The 23,210-nt window shown below is 38.8% G+C and overlaps 4 protein-coding genes across 4 annotated transcripts; 3 read left to right on the plus strand and 1 right to left on the minus strand.

Moving 5' to 3' along the window:
• Positions 1 to 4,780: 4,780 nt before the first annotated feature.
• LOC137746552 (DNA-directed RNA polymerase II subunit RPB1) lies at positions 4,781 to 13,167 on the minus strand. The gene is made up of 15 exons (XM_068486568.1): positions 12,877 to 13,167; positions 12,382 to 12,645; positions 11,804 to 12,103; positions 11,563 to 11,721; positions 11,256 to 11,417; positions 10,893 to 11,113; positions 10,648 to 10,789; positions 10,227 to 10,562; positions 9,832 to 10,118; positions 9,413 to 9,671; positions 6,270 to 9,331; positions 5,995 to 6,066; positions 5,800 to 5,853; positions 5,612 to 5,683; positions 4,781 to 5,172 (listed from the first exon to the last, which is right to left on the minus strand). The coding sequence occupies exons 1-14, from the start codon at positions 12,958 to 12,960 to the stop codon at positions 5,623 to 5,625; spliced, it is 5,463 nt and encodes a 1,820-aa protein (XP_068342669.1). The 5' UTR covers positions 12,961 to 13,167; the 3' UTR covers positions 4,781 to 5,172; positions 5,612 to 5,622.
• Positions 13,168 to 14,529: 1,362 nt separating this feature from the next.
• LOC137748892 (uncharacterized) lies at positions 14,530 to 15,252 on the plus strand. The gene has a single exon (XM_068489085.1). The coding sequence runs from the start codon at positions 14,577 to 14,579 to the stop codon at positions 14,967 to 14,969; it is 393 nt and encodes a 130-aa protein (XP_068345186.1). The 5' UTR covers positions 14,530 to 14,576; the 3' UTR covers positions 14,970 to 15,252.
• Positions 15,253 to 16,555: 1,303 nt separating this feature from the next.
• LOC137746647 (uncharacterized) lies at positions 16,556 to 17,460 on the plus strand. Its single transcript, XM_068486652.1, has 3 exons — positions 16,556 to 16,837; positions 17,037 to 17,167; positions 17,250 to 17,460. Exons 1-3 carry the CDS (start codon positions 16,628 to 16,630, stop codon positions 17,353 to 17,355), a joined length of 447 nt encoding a protein of 148 aa, XP_068342753.1. The 5' UTR covers positions 16,556 to 16,627; the 3' UTR covers positions 17,356 to 17,460.
• Positions 17,461 to 19,297: 1,837 nt separating this feature from the next.
• On the plus strand, positions 19,298 to 22,123 carry LOC137748930 (probable prolyl 4-hydroxylase 10). The gene is made up of 8 exons (XM_068489121.1): positions 19,298 to 19,765; positions 19,852 to 19,933; positions 20,261 to 20,358; positions 20,493 to 20,590; positions 20,778 to 20,907; positions 21,012 to 21,199; positions 21,424 to 21,514; positions 21,722 to 22,123. The coding sequence occupies exons 1-7, from the start codon at positions 19,557 to 19,559 to the stop codon at positions 21,495 to 21,497; spliced, it is 879 nt and encodes a 292-aa protein (XP_068345222.1). The 5' UTR covers positions 19,298 to 19,556; the 3' UTR covers positions 21,498 to 21,514; positions 21,722 to 22,123.
• The last annotated feature ends 1,087 nt before the right edge of the window (positions 22,124 to 23,210 follow it).

Genomic DNA, 23,210 nt, shown 5'->3' on the forward strand with positions numbered 1-23,210 from the left:
TTAGAAAAGTTGTTTGGCCACTGTTAATCTTTTTTCTGCACCTATAAATTGTTTTATTTTATTTTATAATTTGAGATAATTAATTTGTAGAATGATATAGAGAATGCCATTAAAAATAAATACGTAAGAAATGGTGTTGTACCTTATTTGTTGGACTTTATTCCAAATACGTATGATCTGAGGAGTTGTTGAAGGTTTTAATTCTTCCATAGCCTTTTTCATGTGCCACCTATATATTGAAGGTATATATAATGTTAGATTTCTTGTAACAAATTTGTATATAATTTAGGATACATACTGCTCATGCTTCTTCTTTTTCCACTTTTTGAGAATCAGTTGGCTTAGATCAGTAGTTTTTACTCCGACAGATATCTCCCAACTACGTGTAAAAATAGAGACACGTCTGTTTGAGATCTTATCAATAGGTTCCTTCTTCATTTTTTGTGGGTATTCTTGTAAATATCCTAAGAATGAAAACAAATAATTTTTAAAATTACCATAGCACACGTATAGCACATTAAGATAATCAAAAGTGAAACTCATAATCTGATTGAAATTTTTAAAAACACACAATGAAGATTTCAAAGGAAGAAGTTAAAAGAACCCACATAACACCAGATCACATTTATCTCCACCGCCAACACCGAATACAGATAATAACTTACTTAAATATTACGATCGGGAGAGAGATGAGCAACGGCCAGGAGACTGGGCTCCTGAAAGTGGGCGTCCGGGATCCAATGTGTGAAGAAGGATGGGTTCCAAGCGCGTCCCGGAGTCTGCTTTCAAAAATTGGCCTCTTTTCGATTATTAATTTGTATGCAGTGGTGGTATGTGGGTAGTTATTGTGTAACCTTCAACTGAACTCAGATCGTGGGAATCATAAACTGCTCTCTAGTTTTGAACATCCTTTTCATTTTACGCTTAGAAATTTTTTCATTGGCTGAGCATATGAAAGGTATTGAAGTGAAATTTGTAAACTGCAAATAACTGAATATGGGGAGTTACTGCTTGGTAGTGGGTGGAAATTTTGATCTAACGGAAGTTGAAATTGATTAAATAAAAGAAATTCAAGGAGAGAAGAATGATAGGATAAGTAGGATTCTCCCACGTTGGTTGGTTTCTTAATTTTTAATATATTTTTGTGAGATATTAATATCTCTCCCTCCTAAAATAGAGGAGGCACGGGGCTTTATTTTTTTCCAAATAAAACAAAATTTGAATTTATTTGAATGAGGTATCTGGAGAGGATCCTCAACCTTATAAACATGGTGTTTTTAATTATTTTAATGTTTTTTATTGATTGTTTTTATTATTAAGGGAGAAAATCATCCGGAATTATAGGTGGCAAGTGCAACGTGCAAATGGAGTGGAGTGAAATTCATCCGGTTTTAACCGTTTGTATTTACCATTTGTCTCTTTTTCCACAAAACTTCTTCTCTTTACAGCTTAACCCACGTGGTTTTAATCCATTCTTTTTTTTTATTATTTCAGTTTTTTATGACAAAATTACCCTTGCGAATTTGTTTCTACTATTTTCAGCCAGTTTTGATTTTTTTGGTTCGGGGGGCTTTTTTGTCCAAAACTTTTTGGTGAAGCCTTGGACACCAAACTCTCATTCTTGCTTTCTAACTGCTCTCCATAATTGCTAACTTTTAGAGGATAATTATCATGATTTTTTTAATTACCATATTTTGTTTCCAATACAGTTTCTGATAATTTAAATTCTTTTTTACATTTTTGTCCTCGATTTTGGGATTTTTTGGACTTTGATTGTGAAGGAAGCAAAGGGACTTTTTTGGTATTTCTAAATGCTTCACCAAACTGGCCTTCTCCCTTTATATATATAGATTATTATTTTTTTAATTTTTATATTTACACACAATGTGTGGCCTTCATCTAGTGTGTGTGTGTGTATTTATTTATTTATAGGTCCTTTATGCAAAGGGATCCCTATTTTTTTTAAAATGGGAATTAGGTGTGGGACCCACTTCATATCGAACTTCAACGATTTGAACCGTTTATTTTGTAAGTCTCGATTCATATATTATCCTTACTAAAATCATTTCAATCCGAAACCATTTGCCTATTTAATTATCAAGATTAAATTTCATTGTTTCTTATATAAGAAAGTATTCGTTAATTTCTTTGAACCCAATTAGATGTCTTAAATATTTCCGATTTGGCTAATATTTTGCAAGGATGATCTATGGGGTGCAACTTAAAAAATAGACAATTCAGATCATTAAAGTTCGATATGATGTGGACTCCACAACTAATTCCCATTTTTATAAAAAAAAAAAAATAGAGATCCCTTCTCTCAAAGCCCCTAAAGACATTTATATACGCAGAAATGTCTTTAGGGGCTTTGGGGAAGCCGGAAAGGGAATGAGAATGTTGACTTCACAATAACAGATTGTGTGAAGTGGAACGGAAAAGGTTTTTGCCAACAAAAATTAAAAAAATGGACACTTTAGATGCGGTTCTTAACTACCAATGTTCTTTGACTGAAACTTTTGTGGTTTTTAGTTTTTGATCGAAGTCTCTGACATTAATGTAATAATGTCTTTCTATGTAGGTTATTATATTTTTAAATTAAAAATGAAATTTGTAGTTATTTATATAATGAGATTTTAAATAAAACCCATATGAGATTAAAAATATTAAAGATGAATATTATACTCTCCAATATATTCTGTGGGTACGTTCATGAAAACTAACCAAAAAATTATTGTACCAAAACATGAGTACATTCTTCAAAAACACAAAAAAAGAAAAAAAAAAGATATTAAGCTTAATAATATTATTAAACTTCTTTCATTAAACTTGACATAAATACATTTTCAGATCAACGAAATAGAATGTACCAATATAAGTTTAAAAATTAGATTAAAGAAAAGATTGAATGAATTTTATATAAAAAAAATGGGTACATTTTATATTAAAAAAAGGGTACATTTTTCATATAACAAATTGGTATATTTAAGAATGGGTATATATAAGATTAAAAAATTGAAAATTTTTTTTTGGTCAAAAAAATTTAATTTAATGGGTACAAAACTTATTATAATTTTATTTTTTATATTTTGGAAATGTTTGAATTGAAAATTAATTAGGAGTTTAATAAGGATGTGAGTATTAAAACTCTATATCAATTACTAATTTTTATTATAGAAATTATGTAACTTACATGTAATTCATTAATATATTAATGTTAGGGACTTTGATCGAAATCTCAAAACTGATAAGATCTTAGTTAATGAACATTAGAAACTAAGAACCGGATACTAATTTTTCCTTAAAAAAACTTGGAATGCATTGCCCCCTCCACGTGGCATCAGGGCAATATCCAAAGTCGGATGTGATTTTTAATTGTTGTTTAATTTTCGAAAATTACAAACTTGTTCCAAGTTCAGAACCAAGCTTGTTATCATATGCTACTTTCTCCACGCCGTCAAGCACGCGATCACCAACACTTGTGCCGCAAAGCAATGTACGAAATGACGGCTCAAGTTTAATTTGCAGATGGAGGACTGTAGGTTGGAGAGTAGCCCGGGAAGGACCTGGATTGTCTGCCCTCCCTATCCAATACCTTTCTCATCCCTTCCAATATACTGTAATCAATCAATCAGCTTACGCAAAAAGAAACCCTAGGGTATGTGATTTTTCAGATTTTTGTTCAGATTTTGTTATTTTTTGGTTTGTTCTTCGATCAGCATCTGCAATTTTCTGGTTCGAATTTTCGATTTGAATTCTTTGATTTCTACGCCAACGAGAGATCGATTTCGCCCTCGCGAGTCGCGTACCTCCGAAAAATGAGGAATCTTGACTTGGTGAGGGCAAGAGGGGGTATTTATATCTTGGGGTTTGCCGACTTTGTCAAAGCACGAAATTGCCCTCGAGTACCGACTTATGAGATTAACTGAAAGTACGATAATATAAGGCCTAGGCCCAACGAGACAAAACGCGAGTGAGCGATACAAAGCGAGTCCATAATGTTTATGGTAATAACAGTTGGTGACCCGAGAAGATGACGCTTTATCGTAGTTGCGGAAAGTAATCAATATGTAGCTTGGTGTTGATGTGTGTTCAAGTCTACCGATTGTTTTTCCCTTTAACAACTAACAATTTAACTTACCAACGATATTGTTTGTGAAAAAATACAAGAAGTAGTGATCACATTGAAGAGAAAACACCTTCTTTTTCATTATTACAAGAAGGAAAATCATTTTTTTTCTCTCATGCTAACTTCGAAATGGGAAATTCATGATTCAAGAATGTAAGAAATAATCAAGAGAAGGAATGAGTATGCGATGAACTACACCTCTAATCAATTTAATTCATGATTTTTTATGTCTCAGTAACGAAGAGAATACTAAAATATGCGAACGTAGCATCATCGATCTAATAGACAACAAAGAGCAATTCCCATTCTAACTAAATAGGCGTAGGAGAAGTCAGGAATCGCAATAATATTACCATTCATTCTATGTTAGTTGTGTCAATTGACTAAAGTAGTGTGTATGTCATCTTGCATCTAAATTCAATAAATATAGTTATTTAAAAATATTCCTTCTAGGAAAGCAAGAAGTAAATAAAGCCACATAATTTTTTAGGTTAAGTACTAATGTGCCACAGATTAAGCAATCATTCACCGTCAATTTCAATGCTTGGTACTTTAACCTTTTATGAGATTGGCCTCTTCAAACCCATAGATTGTGTAATGAAATGGTGGAAGCGTTCATTGTGTGATAAGCAGCGGCAAGGGGGTTTAAAACAGTTTGTGATAGCAACGTGTGCAATTTTATAAATCTATGAACTGGTTATAAGTTCAGAACCAGAACTCTCAACATACTCGTCATCCTCGCACTAACAAAGACACAAAAATACCCGACCGAGAATGTATAACTTTTTACAGTTTCAACTCATCTCGACAGGAAAATATCCGACACATACGAAGTTTTGGGCACCGAAAACACAAAGTGTTACAAAGTTAAGATACATTCTCCCGGGATATCTGAACCGATGCTGGTAAAAACTAGTCCTGGAGATATCCTCCACTGTTTACGGGATTATAATATGTACGGCAAGCTCACAAACCGCCATGAAGCGGCCAACTTGTACGCGACTTCTCGGTTCCAATTAGTCTGCTCCTCGATGGTAGCAGGCGAGCTGTAGATTTAGACAAAACAACCATGAATAAAAGCCAATGAAGTATCATTTTATATCATTTTCATTCCCTAGCTACTGGCGTGCATTTTGGGAGCCTACTCTGAAATTTTCCTCCGACCAAAACATCGTTTCATTTTCCATTCCGACTTGCTTACAAGCAATTTCCTTTTTCCAGAATGAAAACAACCGGGACCACACACAATTTAACTACAAAACTGTATGGTGCAACTATAAAACTTTACGCGTATAAATGAATGAGATATACAAGTGCTCGAGTCAAAAGCTTGAGGAGGCATTTTATGTTTGAGAGACGTGAAAATGAACATAACTGGTGACGTAGATCAATCCTAATAACCCAAAGATGAAGGCTTGAAGAAGAAACTGAAATCTCCATTTGGATAAATAGACATCCACAAGATGATGGATTCAAGAAATATACCTCCGTATCATCTACTGGCTAGTAGATGATGGCGAGTAACCTGGTTGACTAGGTGAGTATCCAGCACTTGGACTGCACAGAAATAAAAGCGACGAGAGGAAAATTCACAAGCATTAGGACACATCTAGGTGCAATGAAGATCAAAATAGAAATATTCAGAGGAAAACAAAGTTTGTTTCACAGTTTACCTAAACTGAGGGGAACTCGGGCTATAGTCTGGGCTCACTCCAGAAGTCAAAGGGCTGAACATGAATAAATATTAGAACAAGATATCATTTTTCAACAAACTTACACAAGAATAAAACCAAATAAACTCCAAAAGTACGAAATTGGACAGGAAAATCTAGGAAGGTGCGGTATAGAGGCGACCAAAGTAAGTTTACCTGCCCGGACTGTATGTGGGGCTTGAGGGAGAGTACGATGGAGATGTGGGTGAATATGATGGTGAGGTTGGGCTGCAAATAAAAGAAGACATAATTAGTAGATAACATGAGATTTCCTCAACTCAATAAATATGATTACTGGAAAAGAGAGGCAGCAAGACAGAGGGTTAGAACTGAAGAGATCAACTGTGAGAGTACTAATTCTAATCATCAGCACTGATCAGCCAGCATGCAGCAATTCTAATACCATAAGTGCAGTTCAAAAGACAGCTCACCTGTAGTTCGGAGAGGTAGGACTGTATGGACTAGATGGTGACAATCTTGGACTGCTTGGAGAGTAAGCTGATGATGGACTGTACTTGGCAGACTGAGGATTATAGCTTGGAGATGTGGGGCTGTAACTGGGCGAGGTTGGACTATAACTGGGCGAGGTTGGGCTGTAACCAGGAGAAGTTGGGCTGTAGGCTGGCGAGGTAGGGCTGTAGGATGGAGATGTGGGGCTGTAGGAGGGAGAAGTTGGGCTGTAGGAGGGTGAAGTTGGGCTGTAGGAAGGCGAAGTTGGGCTGTATGAAGGAGACGTGGGACTGTACGATGGGGAAGTGGGGCTATATGCGGGGGAAGTGGGGCTGTAAGCGGGGGAAGTGGGGCTGTAAGCAGGGGAAGTGGGGCTGTAGCTTGGTGAGGTGGGACTGTAGCTTGGTGAGGTGGGGCTGTAGCTGGGAGAGGTTGGCGAGTATGATGGGCTCGTAGGAGAGTAAGCTGGACTGGTGGGACTATAGCCGGGAGAACTAGGACTATATGTCGGAGAGGTGGGACTGTACCCAGGAGAAGTGGGGCTATACCCTGGTGAGGTGGGACTGTACCCAGGAGAAGTGGGGCTGTATCCGGGCGAGGAAGGGCTGTATCCAGGGGATGATGGGCTGTAGCCTGGAGAGGAAGTAGGAGAGAATGCCATTCCTCCAACATATGGAGAAAACTGAGCATCTGAAATTGGCGACAACCGAAGATTCGGGCTCAACAAATAATTAGGGGACATCATGCCCTCGTGATATGGTGTTCCTGACACTGGAGAACGAGACGGTGTCATACCAAAATCAAGACCATCCATGTAACTGGGCAGCTGCAGCTCAATGGCATTCTTCAGCATCTCATCATTGAGATACAGGGCACAATCTCCTGTTCCAATTGGTGCAAGTTGTCCTAACATTATATTTTCTGTCACACCTCTTAAATAATCCGTCTCTGCGAACACTGCAGCATCAAGAAGAATATCAACAGTCTCTTCAAAGGAGCACCTCATCATAGGACCAGTGTCATTTCTATTAATGCCATGACGGGTTATTGCCATTAAGTGCCCACGGTAGGTCATCGTGTCACAAAGGATAGCGAGATGCCGATAATTAACATAGGACCCATCAAACGATATAACAACCCTCAGCTCATCCAACAATGACCGACGAACTGCCTCAATTCCGAGAATTTCCAGAATTTCAATCAAATGATTACTAGTTGTGCGCCTAGCATCAACATCATCATGGCACAGAACAGCTAAGAGATTAACCCCTTCGGTATCCAGCATCCACTCTTGCTCCGCTTTAAATCCTTCATTCTGATCGAACTTGTTAACTTTACCGTGTTTAATGAACACTTTGTTAATATCTGGAATACCACGAAGAGCCATCTCTGTCAGCATGTTACTCTCAATCTTCTTCAGAAAAACATCATCTTCAGCAGATTCATCAACCATCTCCCCTTTTGGAGCTTCAGCATTCATGATACGGATACGAAGGATCAATTTTTCAGCATTGTCGTCATTGAAGATACAAGTCAAATCATCGTCAAATTCAAGGTTAATCTTCTCAGCAATGTCAGCCATGCTCAACTTCTTATCCACCATCATTTCGCGATTCAACTCAATGCGAAGCAACCAAGGTGAAATTTTATCAGGATTAACCTCTTCATCTGGCATTTCATAATAAGCTTTCACAAAATCTATATCCTCTTCAATTACTGTGCTTGTGGGGTCTGGATCGTACCATACTTCTGTAGCTTGAGTTACACTTCGCAGAGTGGTGTATTCCAAAGCACACTGCACATTCTTGGCCCGCTCCTTTGTTTTATTAGCTTCAGCCTTTAAGTAGACAGACAGGGATGGCGTTTTGATTCTCTTGGCAACATTAATAATTTCCCTTAACCTGGGGACACCTAGGGTAACATTCTTTGCACTCACACCAGCGTAGTGGAAAGTATTCAGTGTCATCTGAGTGGCAGGCTCTCCAATAGACTGTGCAGCAACACAACCAATCATTTCCCCTGGTGCTACAAGCGATTGCAGGAAGCGTGATTCTATCTCCCCAATAACCCACTCAAATGCTTCACGAGTAAGCCTGTACTCATCCAACACCCGTTTGCTTGCGAAAGTGCTGCGAAGTAAAATGTTGAAAAACAACGTTGCGTTCTTCTGCGCTTCGACACTCAACTGGTCATCACCAGGAACAACTTTCAGTCTCTCCTGGAGCTTGTCAATAGCTTCCACAATTTCCATTGGATGCATATCAGAAGTCCTTCGGAAGTCAATCTTAAAGGTTTTTTGTGCATTCCAAATAAGCCTCTTCAAGTTAACAGGCAGTGGCCAAGAATTATCCCCTGTGACTGCAATCTCTGTTCCCAGTTGTAATCTATCTGTTTCAAGTTTCTGAACTTCTGCATCAAACACATTACGGAACTCTCTAATCGTTTTGAGATCCTCAACATGTTCATGCAACATGTAGTCGGGATTCCAATTTTCATCATCCAACTCATAAGTAAAAGTCCTATCAAATTCTGTTTTTTTCATTTTCAAAGAATCCAGCTTTTGCGATTCTATCCAAACAGCATCCATCCCATCTTCCCCATATAGAAACTGAATGACATCGCCTAAAGAATTACGTACTGTGCCATCATATTTCACCATAATATCCTCCATAGCCTTCACCAGTCTCCTTTGGATGTACCCAGTCTCAGATGTCTTAACAGCAGTATCTATAAGACCTTCCCTACCACCCATAGCATGAAAAAAGAACTCCTGTGGAGTTAGTCCACGCAGATATGAATTTTCTACAAATCCACGACTTTCTGGTCCGTAATCATCTTTAGTAAAGTGGGGCAACGTCCGGTCTATGAACCCATACGGGATTCGCTTACCCTCAACATTCTGCTGTCCCACACAAGCAGTCATCTGTGATATGTTGATAAAACTCCCTTTGGACCCTGCTGTAACCATGGCCTTAAGATTGTTGCTCTCATCTAAACTCTTTTGAGCACTACTTCCAGCGTCATCACGAGCCCTATTCAACACCTGGAAAAATCAAATACATTATTACTCAACAAGATGCAGGCAAACAAGAATAAACTGCAGGCAAAAAGCCAAGTAGCACACCTGGTTCACTTTGTTTTCAAACGAATCCATCATGGTTCGTCCAGGTTCAGCCTCCAGCTGCTTGGATTGGGCTTTACTTATAAGATCCTTCACCTCATTTTTTGCCTTGGAAATTGTTTCATTGATTTTCTCCATTGTGGCTGCATCAGCAATAGTATCTCCAATTCCGATGCTAAAAGCATTCTGCAGCAGCCAGTAATTCACAAGCCATTGGGTATGACCCAGAAACTTGCGGGCTGCATCTGGACCAACCTCTTCCCTGCACACCAAGCCAAAGTGGTCAAATTATATGTTTGATGGAAGCAAAGGCCCTATTGTATGGTGCATCATAAACTGAGGGTATGAACTTCACCAAGACCATACACACAAATGTATTTCTTAACTTAATAGAGTGAACTAACAAGAGAAAATTTGCATACCATATAACATGGATAAGACTTCCTGTAGAAGTTCCAAGGGCCTTCTTGCAGAGAGTTCCAGAAAGCAATTCACCCTTTTCTATTCTAACAAGAGTATCCCCTGGAGTTATGTTCCCACTCTCTGATTCTGAGTGCCATGCAGAAGTTCTTTGGAGATTTATTTGTTTTGGTATTATAAGATTAAACACCTGTTTTCCAGTCCATAGTGGCCGGGGCTTCAAAATCGCAGGAGCAGGAACCTTTCCATCAAAATCCTCCCACCACATCAAGATATTCATGAAAACATCCTGAAAAGAATTAGTGAGGGTAAGACTCCTTTTGCATAAAATAAAAAATAAAAAAAAATATTAACAAAACACGATATTCAAAGGGTAAAATAGGGGTGAATCAGTTACCTTCTCTATGAAGGTGTCCCTCTTAGTGATCTTACGACAACCTAAAAGTGTGTCCTGCACAATTCCCATGACAGGTCGATTAGCCTGAGGTGAGACGATGCATTTTGGCACCATCATGAGCTCCAAAACTTCGGCCCTGGTTTCAAAGGACTGGGGCACGTGCATATTCATTTCATCCCCGTCAAAGTCAGCATTATATGGCGAGGTCACAGACAAATTCAATCGGAATGTCGAGTATGGCATGATCTTGATTCTGTGGCCCATGATAGACATTTTATGGAGACTAGGTTGTCGATTAAAGAGGACAAAGTCTCCATCATTCAAATGACGTTCCACCTGAAGCCACAATAGTAGAAGTTCAAAATTTACTCTCAAACAGAAAAGACCCAAATCAAAACTTATCAGAATGAAAGAGCAATGCCTTATATCCAAGCTCCAAATGATGATCACTGCTTTTCTTCAAATAACGAAGATCAAGCCTTTGCCCATCATCTCTTATTATATACTTCGCACCAGTTTTACCGGGCGGAGGATGGGGGCCATACTCAACAAGCTCCTTCAACCTGTTTGTTATTGAATAATATTCCATCAATACTGAATAAACTAGGAAGATGAAAAATGTAGAAAAGAACAAAGATGGGAAAATTAAAAAAGATAAAAGTTTACCTTTCAATGTTATATGGAGTCACAGTCTCAGGGTATGTGAGATTCAAAGCAATACTCCACGGCACTCCTAATTGATCAATGTTTATGTTTGGATCGGGAGTAATCACTGTCCGAGCTGAAAAATCAACACGTTTCCCCATTAAGTTGCCTCTTATACGCCCTTCCTTTGCCTTCAGTCTACTACAAATTGATTTAATAGGCCTCCCTGATCTCTGCGTAGCCTGTTTCAGTGAGGCATTTCAGAGTACGCATGAAATGAAGTTGTACTACTTAACATAAATTTATGTGTATCTACACTCAAAGAAAGACACAACATAAATGAATATAGTTACCATGCAGAAATATATTTTAATGTATACATACCCTTGGTAGTCCTGGCAACTCATTGTCAAAATAAGTGGCAATGTGGAATTGCAGAAGTTGTGCAAACTCTGAAATGATATGAGCAGGAGAACCATTTCGTTCCTGCCGCCTGAGATTGTCATTATGACGAATTATCATTGCCAATTGATGAGTCAAATCATCCTGGAGACAGAAAATACATGAAGTCAGTTATCAACTTATCACCAACAACAATAAATACTAGACTTTCTCTTTAGCTACTAAAATTATCAGCTTGCCACTTGTTCTCTAAACAGAAAGGAAAAAACACAGCAAAAAAGAAGCTTACCTCACTCCTGGATGAGGTGTCCATCATAACAGAGGGTCTCACAGGTTGTGGAGGAATAGGCAGAACTTGTAGAATCATCCAATCTGGCCGAGCGTACTTTGGGTTTAATCCCAATATTTGGGAGTCTTCATCACTTATTCTCTTTAAAACACTAAGAACCTGATACAAATCTAACAATGTTTTAGCATCATGAAAAGCTGGCCTGACACAAGGAAAATCTGTCTATTTAAAGTATACCAACCCTTTCTGCAGTGAGGGTCTGTTTCCTTTCCACGGGTTCAGGAAGCTGTTCCGGGTCATCGTTTTTCTTCCTTTGGGCTTTGTACTCTGCATTCATTTTCATACCCTCAATAGAGAGCTTGGGCTGCTGAGCACCACAGCCACCCCGACTTTTCTTTACAGGCTCTTCAGTATCTTGGCCTTGGACATCAATTTCGTCACCACCTTCACATTTGGTTTTGTTTTTGCAGGCATCCAAAATTTTTTTCAGCCTGCTTTTCGGATTCTTTATTCTCATAGCTTGCTTAAACTTGTGGTCGTCCTGCAAAATGAAGTCACATAAACTTTGCTGGGGTTAACAATTGTCGGCATACTTAAGTATAAGATCCTTTTTTTAAACAAAAATTATGTTTTCGGATTCCATGAGGCAACACTCATTTTATGCACCGCATTCATTCAAGCCATCCCAAAACATAACCCAACAAATTTACAATGAGGTATACAACAGGCTAGGGACATCCAAATGACCTTTCAATCTATCTTACAAAGTTACAAGACTAACAAGCTTATCAATGTTAGTCAATATCAAGAAAGCAGTACCTCATCGACTAGAATTTTCGAGCAATTGAAGCAAACGCATCGCATCACGGACAACACAATCTTCATGAAACCGATGTGAAACATTGGTTTTGCAAGCTCAAGGTGCCCAAAATGGCCAGGGCACTCAGCCATGTTGGCTGTACAAGTCTCACATTTCAACTTCCGGTCAATTGTACCAAGCCGAGGATCACTCAAACCAGCCGTCTTCGGTTTGCCTCCCAACATAGTCTCACTGTGCTCAATCTCCACCACAGACATTTGCCTCTGCAAACAAAACACACCACAAAAAAAAATTGTTTCAGACCACTCCGACTCACCTGAATACAGCATTCAATAAACCCTAGCAATCATCCAATCACTACCAAATCGATCAAACTCAGTAAACAGCTCGAAATCTCGCAACAGAATTCACGTTTCTTAATCTTTTTCGGCAAACAAACAGGCGATAACCGAATGAACGCAAAAACGAAGAACAAAGAGGGAGCGGAAAATTACAATTTCGTCGGGGCTGAGGATGCCGAACTGCACGCATTTCACCTTCGCCACCTCGGCTGGCGAGTAGGGAAACCGGATATCCATGGCGGCGGCGGCGACGAGGACAAACCCTAGGGTTTTTTCCGAGTAGAATTCTCACTGTAACTGGAATTTAGTCAGCTCGTGGTGTTCGTCAATCAAATAGTATTCTGATTTCTTTGTTTTTCTGATTTTTTTTTTGGGTTTAATTTGGTTTTTCTGTTTGCGGCGAATACGAGAGATCGATTTCGCTCTCGACTCTTGGGGGAGAAGCTCTCCGACCAAACCAAAGGAGAAATGAGACCCTAAGGCTCTATTTATAGGCAAAGTGGGTGGAGGATTGTGGGTACCGACTTGTCTGAAAGACGAAATTGCCCTCTAAGGTAGACAGCTTTTGCCGCCTCCATGTGGGCCGTGGGCTGTGGCAAAGCCATGGGCTTTTTGATCGGAAGTGTTCTGCCAGCGGCTAAAAGTGCATTATGATGATAAAGGAAGTTTTTTTTTTTTTTTTTTTTTTTTTTTTTTTTTTTAAAAGTGATTTTAGAGAAAATGGTTTGGGTTCAAAAGTACTTGAAATGTTTTTTTTAACAAGAGTCGTTAGTTATGTGCTTTTTAAAGAAAGTACTTTAAATGTTTTTTCATGATTAACTACTAAAGATTGGTTTCAAAAATATTTTCTCAAAAATAACTTTAGTCATTTAAAACACATCTCAAACGTTCATTAAAAGATTTTTTTGTGCGCTTGACAAAAGTAATTAGAGATCTTTTCTTGAGCGTGAGAAATTATTTGATTGCGATTTTGAATACGTGTTTAATGAAGTGCTTTTACAATAAGCATAAAAGTTGTTTAGGAATGCTTATAAAAAAGGTATAAAACTATTCAAGTTTATTAGTGTTAATCAGCATGGTAAGTCCCGTTGCGCGTCCCAAGTCTTGTTGTTTTGTTTCTTCTTGTTTTAGGTTGATAACCAAGTTCAGGTCTTGTTGTTGTTGTCGTTCTCTTTTTCTTTATTTGCTTCGCATGCAACTCCAAGTTGACGGTGAGTTGAAAATGTTACTACCAACCCTTGTAAATGGCTCGTCTGGGAAATTTTTTTAAATGATTGAAAGTATTTATAGAGAAAATGTTTCTGAGTTTCAAAAACATTTGAAATGCTTTTTGTAAGAAGCACCAATTATGTGTTTTTTGCATGAAGCATTTTAAGTGTTTTTTCCAAGATTAACTTTACATTTTTACTAAGATTGGTTTCAAAAACATTTCATCTAAAAATATTTTCAGTTATTTAAAAACACATTTCAAATCAACCCATAATATTTGAGCGGCTTGTGCAAGCCCGTAATAAAGCTTTATTTGCTTGTGAAAACGCATGATAGGGAAGTACATACTTCAATTTATCTAAAACCAAGATTTACTAATTTTTGCTCAAAGATCCAAATATTTGCTAATCAAATTTTAGAAAATTCGCTGTAATATGATGCCTCCAACTTTTATTTACCTGCAATAGCGGGTCGGGTTGTATTTTCCAATTGGATCACCCATTGCGTATTTGGCTGGGGCCCACCTGATTTTCCACAATTCTGAAATTTCCTTGCCGGCTAAACGCGGTTTTGGAAGCTTCCAGACAAAACGAAACCATATAAACGCCAAAACGCAGCAAAAACATCATTTCCCAATTCCGCCAATGGCTTATTCCGATTCGACGATCTACACCTGTACGGAGTGCGGAGCCAACCTGAACCTTTCCGCAGCGAACCTCTACCCTCCGGACTTCTTCTTCGAGGCCGGAAACAAGGGAACGGTGTCGTTTGCGGCGGTCGACACCACCAAGTTCCGGTTCGAGAAGGAGGACAAGATCAGGCCGTTCTTCGAGACCAGAAACTACTGGGGGATCCAACGGACGAGGACGAAGATCAAGTGCAACGGCTGCGGGCGGCTCGTCGGCCACGTCTACGACGATGGGCCCCCCATGACTGACAGTCCCGGCCAGTTTCACATGGGGCCCAGCCAGGTGATCCCTCGAGCTGCTCGGTATAGGTTCAAGACGAAAGCCCTTCGCGTTTCGTCTGGGACTTAGCTGGAATTGTGGCGATTGTTTTTGTGTAATTTTGGGATTTTCTTTGTATACTGAAAAATGATATGGGTTGCGACCATAATTTCTTGATTGTATACTTTTTGTTGTGATTGAAGATTTTATAGAATTTGTGATTAAATAAGTGAAAATTGAGGTGGGTTTTTCTGGGAATTTTGGAAAAAAAATCCCATGAGCTCTGGAATTTGATCTGGATTAAAGAACATAAATTCAATTATTAAGTTAAACAGATCATTAGGAATAGATTAATCATAATATTCCTTGTACGTTGAAGTTAAATGCAGTTGCGAATGAAATATTACGGTTAAATGCCCTTGCGGATGACATATTAGTAACACATAAATTATGTATTTACAACGGTAAGTTCAGAACATTAACGATATCGACAATATGCCATTGATACCGACTATACCATTGTTATTGACCACATCAACGACATCTACAATACCATAGTTATCGACCACATCAACGATATCTACAATATACTATTGATACCGACTATACTATTGTTATTGATCACATATTAACGGTATAACAATTTTTTTTTAAAACAAATGATATTATCTACATTAAGAGAGAGAATATTGGTTTAACCTCACAATAAGCTCACAATAATGCGATTTAAATTTGTATTTGACGAGAATCAAACCTAAGAACTATCACTTACAAGTGGAGAAATACCTAAGAACTATCACTTACAAGTGGAGAAATACCATTAAATCTTAGGTAGCAACAAAATTAACACCTGTTAATTAGTTAGTGGAGGCTTTTGGGTAGCCGGCTTGTTATGGTTGTTCAATTTTTAACTGATGCACGACTTGTGGGGCTTTGCTGTTCAAACTTCAACGGAAGTAAATTTTCGGTGTGACGACATCATTCTGTAGGGTATGGTGTTAGATTCATGACAAGTCATCACTCTTGAAAAATATTCGTATTTAGATTTATTTTATTTTTTATGTTTGGTTTTTTGAACCTGATTTGTTAGAATTAGAGTTTTGTTTCTTTGCCTAATAGGATTGATTTAGTTTTCTGTATATGTGCTACTTTGTAACTATATGGATAACAAGTCAGTCAAAATATAGCCTACAATTTGTAATCGTCCTGACATTCTTGTTTCATTATTTTTCTTTTAATGAAATAGTCTCCGCAGTTTTTTCGTTAGCATACTCTGATTTTGAACAATGTCATCCAATTTATAAAATAATAACACAGCTAAGAGTTGTGACCGTCGCACTTAAACGTTTCTGTTTGGAACCAATTCCACGTCTCGAGTCTTCACTAAAGAAAGTCACTTTTTGGATGCATGGATTTAAGAACATTCTACCAAATATTTCTGTTGGGAATCGCTGCAATCCAAGTTGTCGAATCTTACTCGAAATTTCAAGGTGCAACTACCACTCAATTTTCCTTTGTATTAGAAAGCAGAACTGGGAAATGTGCCTGGAAAACCAAATCCATCAGTCGCATTTAATTTGCAAGTTAGGTTGGAGGAGTAGCTACCTCTAGAGGGTTGCGATGGTACTTGAAAGTTCCATGTCCAAGAATTTCGATCGTATTATTTCTTCCACCACTTTGCAATCTTAATGTTATACTGTTACAACTTTGAAAGGAAAAATCAGCAATTCGATTAGCCGAAAAGATTGATGAAGATGAAGCAAATCGAGCAGGGGAATTCACTCTCGCCGCCACCTCCACCACCGCCACTTCCAAGGTTCTGGGATAAGAAGGCTGTTCCGGAGAGCGTGACAAAGCAAGAAATCGCGAGGTTCTGGTGTCAGAAGCGCATTAACGAAGAGGAGCATCTCCTTGCCGCTATCAAGGCCGCAGCATGTATTCGAGCCCTCAATCTCTCGGTAACATTCTTTAAAATTACTTGTTAAGAGAAAAATGTTCAGTGTAACCGAGGATATATCTCCTTTCTCTCAGTCTTACTCATCACGTGATCATGTGTCAAGAGCTATCGAGCTGAGACATATGGATCAGAAACATATGCAAAAGAGTAGTTCGTAGCATTTTCATTTGCTTAACTTTTTGAAGGTGTATGGTGTATAGGAGGAAGATTACAGACGTTTCAAGGAGTCCTTGAACAACGATGGCAAAGACGATAAGGACAGCTCTTCTGCTGCCAACGACAGTAACAAGAAGGCGAGTGACAACGAAATTCGTGTTGGAATCAAGGATTGGTTAGTTAATTTTCTCAACTAGTCAAGCACTTTTAAGTTTTCAATTTTTCTTAACAGAGATATTGAACAAATATTTGTGCAGGTGGACGAAAAGCAAGCACGCATACTTCAACCAACCCGCCATAGAGTCCTCCGTGGATCCTCCGAAAAGGATGACTTCCACATTTGTTCCGAATTGTTTCGCTTAGACGCCTGCGCGGCTCTACCCTACTTCTGTTGGTGTGTTTTAGACCAGTTGATGATCATCAGATGGTTCAGTTCAAATGAAGGTTTACAGCCTCTGCAAGTATATTTATTTTCTGAGTAAAATGTTTGTATTTATGAATATTTGGTAAGTTAATTGGACAGTGAAATATACTTTTGGTGTGGAGCTGTGATTGCAAAGCTTTGGCCAATCTTCTATGTTTCAGAACACAAATTACACTTCAATTCAAAAGTCCAAACCAGATTGGTTTTTTTTTTTTTTTTTTGGTCAAAAAATTAGATTGGTAGCTCAAGAATAAATTTTTTTCTCCCAAGAGGCTTATAGTTCAAGTCGTTAAAAGCATTTATTTCCTCGTTCTTCTTGCCCTCGGCATCCTCTCCGTCCCCCAGCGTCTCCTCCGGCAACTCCCCCAAAGCCAACCTCTAATTAGGTAGAAATGAAACCATGAGTACAAAAATAAAAAAGGGGTGAAGAAAATCACTTGATAATCTAAAAGTGCACAGTATTTCAAGTTAATTGCGTATTTTGTACGTTTTAAATGCAAGATTGGTTTGACAAATGGACATAGTAGCATCATGTTGCATTGCATCGTGTTTGTGCCACGAGATGAAAAAATGAGCCCGTCGTTAAAAAAAAGATCAATCACTGTCGATGAAATGAAGTTGCCACGAAAGTTTCTCTCCACATTTAAAGATAGTAAGTAAAAAAATGATAAAAATCACTTTTGAAGTGAAGTTGCCAGAAAAGTTCATCTTCTTCAAACCAACCACATTCACATTGAAAGATAGTAGTGCGTGGCAAGAAAACACGAGTAGTGATATAACAAGAGAGAGTCCATTTACCATACCATACTGCATATTCCACTTCTTTGAGAGGCTGTTTTCTTCAGTTTATCTGGCTTTAATTCTCCTATGGCCGATCAACTTGTCTCTTCTTCTTCATTTAGCAGCACTCCTTCGTGGAGATACGACGTCTTTTCGAGCTTTGGAGGAGAGGATGCGCGAACCAATTTGACAGATCATTTACACAAGGCTTTGGTCAAGAAGGGAATCGACAGGTTCATTGATCACCAACTTATACGAGGAGAAGAAATATCACCAGCGCTCCTCCAAGCAAAGCAACAAATAGTTCGGGGACGCATTTACAGAACTTGAGTGCGAATTCAAGGACAACGAGGATCAATATATACAGGATTGAACTTTAGCCGAGACATTCTCCCGCTTACTTCCGCTGCAAACAGGATTGATACATGCAGTCATATTCTCGTGGTTTAACATAAGACAATCTGGTGTGAACGTATTTGTGTAGTATCCCATTCCCGCTGCGTTTATGCATGATTTGTTTTTCCTGTGCTCTTTCAGTGAGTGTTTTACAAGCAATCTGTTTAATTTCTTGATTGTTCATTAATTAATTTTTTAGATTTCATTAAAAATCAATTTGCAATAGGTTTCAGTATAATGGAAAAGGATCCCCGTCTAAGGATCATAAGGATTCTGTGATCGTAACCGTTTATCGTACATCGTGCGATCAGAAATCATTTTAAAATTTAAATTTTAAAATTAAATATAAATAGTACCTAACGAAAACTAACCGTACGATATACAATGAACGGCCACGATCACAGAATCACTAGGATCTCCAGAAAAAATATCAAACGAAGATCATTTTCCCAATATAATTATGCTAGCATCGTTTGTGCACAATAAAATATATCGTCTTACCTCAAATGACTAAAACAAATTAGCTTACCAATGATGCAAATTGACCGACATACACCATTTACCACAATTAGCACCAATGTCCCTGCAAGTGTGACTTTGAAACGTTGGTGCTAACGTCAACCCTTTATGTTTCCATCAACTATTCACAACCATATCTTCGTGTTGATGTCGCTTATATTAATGTTGCTCGATGTAATGAACATATCAGACTATCCAACCACGTTAAAATGTCAAACATTTTATTTTATTTTTTGATAGACATGCAACACTACATGTTGATAATCTTTTAAAAAAAACAAATCAAAAACAAAAGCGCGTTTAATATTAGAAAATTGTAGAGACTATTCGATGCTCTGATCCAATCTCTCCACACAGAGACACAGAGCTTCAGATCTTGCTGTTCCGATTCCCAAATCCAATCCGATCGATCTCAAATCCCCAATTCCTTGTCCCAGAGGCAACAATGGCTGTCAAGCATCGGCACTCGCGCCTTCCGGCTCGCAAAACGTCGACGGCCTCGTCCACGACGCTGGTCCTCACCTTGCTGGTGATGTTCACCTTCGTCATCCTCATTCTCCTCGCCCTCGGCATCCTCTCCGTCCCCAGCGGCTCCTCCGGCAGCTCCCCCAAAGCCAACGATCTCAGCTCGATCTTGCGGCAGAGCGTCGAGAGGTGAGCGACGAGTCTGTTTGCATTCTTTGCTTTGATTGATTCGGTTGGTAATTTGGTAATTATATTGAATTTTGTGGGTTTGTTAGGAATGAAGAAAATGAGGCAGGGGAGCAGTGGGTCGAAGCCATCTCTTGGGAGCCAAGAGCTTTTGTGTATCACAATTTCTTGGTGAGCTGAGTTGAGCTGAGCTGCCTTTAATTCTCCCACTCATTGAAAATTTATGATTTTTCTGAAATTTTTGGATTGCATTTTTGTAATTACTGTTCAAGTTGCTGAATTGAGCAATCCATGAGAGTCCTGGATTTTTTTTTTAATAATTGTGCCAATGTATCTTGCATTGTATATAGAGTGAGTAAATAATTGTGTGTAATTTCTTATTTGTAATGGGTAATTGCATTGCATTTACTTTTGGAAGAAATTAATGCTTAATAAGTGCCGGGATTCGATGGAATCTAAAGCCGGCGGAATCTGACCCTGGTTGGCTAATGTTGGCAGACCAAGGAGGAATGTGAATACCTAATCGATCTTGCCAAACCGACTATGCACAAGTCATCGGTAGTTGATAGTGAAACCGGAAAGAGCAGAGATAGCAGGTCTTTATTTCGCACGTAGTTATCTCGTTTCATTTCAGTTATAAGATGTAGTAGGGAAAATCTGTTGTTTTTCTTTTCATTCCCTTGCTTTACGCCTTAATGTGCGGTACAATTGTTTTACCTGTTGTATGCAGGGTTCGTACGAGCTCTGGAACATTTTTGGCAAGAGGGCGCGATAAAATTATCAGGAACATTGAGAAAAAAATCGCTAATTTCACCTTTTTACCTGTAGGTATGCTGTTGAGCACATATCCGCCTTCTTATTGATTTTTTTCTTGTGCTTTTTAATGCTTTCTTTTGCCTTCGAAGTTGGAGGTACTACCTTTCTGTGGGATGCAATCTTTAGGATATTCATCTATTAATAGTGTAGCTATGTGTGTTTCGTAAAAGTCACAAGCTAGTTTTTAAACCAAATACAGAACAGGGGGAGGGGCTTCAGGTTCTCCACTATGAAGTTGGACAGAAGTATGAACCTCACTTTGACTATTTTCAAGATGACTTTAACACCAAGAATGGAGGCCAACGTATAGCTACGGTTCTTATGTACCTGTAAGTTTCCTCGCGTAGCTGCCTAAATACTCACATTTCTGATGCACTACATCATAGACCCACTTACATCCTTCGCAAATGTTTTCTCCTCCCGTTTGGCGCAGCTCAGATGTTGAAGAAGGGGGTGAGACTGTGTTCCCCGCTGCCAAAGGGAATATTAGCTCTGTGCCTTGGTGGAATGAGCTATCTGAATGCGGTAAAAAAGGACTTTCAGTTAAACCTAAGATGGGCGATGCACTGCTTTTCTGGAGCATGAGGCCTGACGCAAGTCTAGATCCTTCAAGTTTACATGGTTAGTAGCTTCTTGATATTTAGCTTTGTGAAGCATCAATTCCAGATTTACGTCATCCTAAAATGTCTCCTATGGAAAATGTCATTTGTTTATTTGCGCTTCCTTTTTGAATTTTGTTCATATTTAAAACCTTTCTGCTTACAATTTTGTAACTTTTATTACTTGTTCACAAGTATGCTGACTTGTAGTACCTCTGAGTTAACTTCGACTCATGTTTATTTCAGGCGGATGCCCTGTGATTAAGGGGAATAAGTGGTCATCTACTAAATGGATCCGTGTCAGCGAGTACTCTATTTGAACTATATTATACAAAAGGTAACTATCTTTACCCAAAATAGATAACTAACAGTACTTACGGTTTCTGCATTCTATGAAGCTACAAAATTCCGTTTCGCAAATTCCCAAAATCTGCCACTGACTTGCTCCATGCTCTTGTTCTTATATATGGCTTGGTTCGGGTTATGCTGTTATATGCTATTTCTGCACTTAGATTATATGTATCATTTTCTCAATGATGGGCAGGTTATACAAGTTCTTACGTCGGTGTAGTACTTGTCATTATCTCAAGCCAGAGCTTTTGTACTTGTGCTTCAAGTCTCATTTGTAACGAAGTATACGGATCGGCGCCTGCATGCCTTGGATTTTGATTACTACAGTCGACAGCTGTTCTACTACTAATTCAATTTTTGTTCAAGAGCTTCTATATTCTTGTTATTATCGCAACGCCTCGATGAAATAAGTTCGAATTTTTTTTCTTTTTTGATGGAAACTCCCACTGTAAGAACCCAGAAGGTTTAGAACGTTGAATTGGTGAAAAGAAACAGCAAGAGATGTTCAGGGAAAATTAAAAAAATTACATGTACTAATTATATGTTTTTGAACATTCGTGTTTACTAATTCATTCACGTTATGACATCTTTTAGATGGTTCATTGTACATCTTTTATTCCTCGGAGAGCAAGACTCTCTCCTTATTGCTGCAAATAAAGACGGGATGATAAATCATACCGCAGAATCCTCAAATTATCTCTGGCACTCTCTGCCGCCGGCCCTCTTCCTTAGCCCTACAACATGAATATTAATTAATTTAGGATTTTTTTATTTTTAAGTACAAAGATAAGAGGAGGGGGAGTTCGACTAAGTCACACAATGGGCAACCTAATTTGATATCGAATTCGTCGTCCACGAGATTCGAACTTAACACATTTCACTCACAAGTGAAGTGGAATATTATCAGACCGTGAGTGGTAATTAATTTAGGATATTGAATTGAAAAGTTTTCCGATTCTCGCTAGGACACGAGGATATAAAAGTTGAGCTTTCACCACGATGGGCAAAAACCCTGGACCACAAGTACACTGCTCCTTTTCCTCCTCCAAGAAAACACCAAGACGTACAATACAAGCATCCTTGACATGGCGAGTAGTGCAGATAATATCCCACACGAACTGTTAGCGAACATCGGAAACCGCCTGAACACTACCAGATTCCGTGCGGTCTGTAAGTCATGGCGGTCCTCTATTCCTCCCTTCAAGAACCTGCTCCAGTTACCCTTAGAACTGTCGGTTGCGTTCGGAAAGGACGGCGAATATACTAATTCCGAAGGCTTTACCCTTGTGGAGAGCGTAGTCTATCATCTCGCACCTCCCACCGTAGCCAATTGCCCGCTCTCTTTTGTTTGAAATAATACTCGACTAGACTAGCTTTAATCACCAGATTTCACGGGGAATCAAGGGAGAACATGGACGTTGTAAACGCTAAGATGGATTTTTCGTAAGAGGTTGGTGTCTGAACTTTCAATCCCCGACCCTCCCCCGACAAAACCCTAATTGAAATTTCAGGCGCCACTGGCCCTTGCTCCGGCTTGGCGGTGGTGTGTCAGATATGGCAGGTCCGCTGCGTTGAGCTTCAAGTTGGTTGTGACGATGTTGCAGGTAGTTGTGGCTTGATGAGCTGACTAGCGGGTCCCTTCTCATTGTAGGTTAGTTTTGTTGTCTCGCCCAGCTAGTGTT

The sequence above is a fragment of the Pyrus communis genome, chromosome 10, assembly GCF_963583255.1.
Source record: "Pyrus communis chromosome 10, drPyrComm1.1, whole genome shotgun sequence".
In the NCBI taxonomy this organism is placed as follows: domain Eukaryota; kingdom Viridiplantae; phylum Streptophyta; class Magnoliopsida; order Rosales; family Rosaceae; genus Pyrus; species Pyrus communis.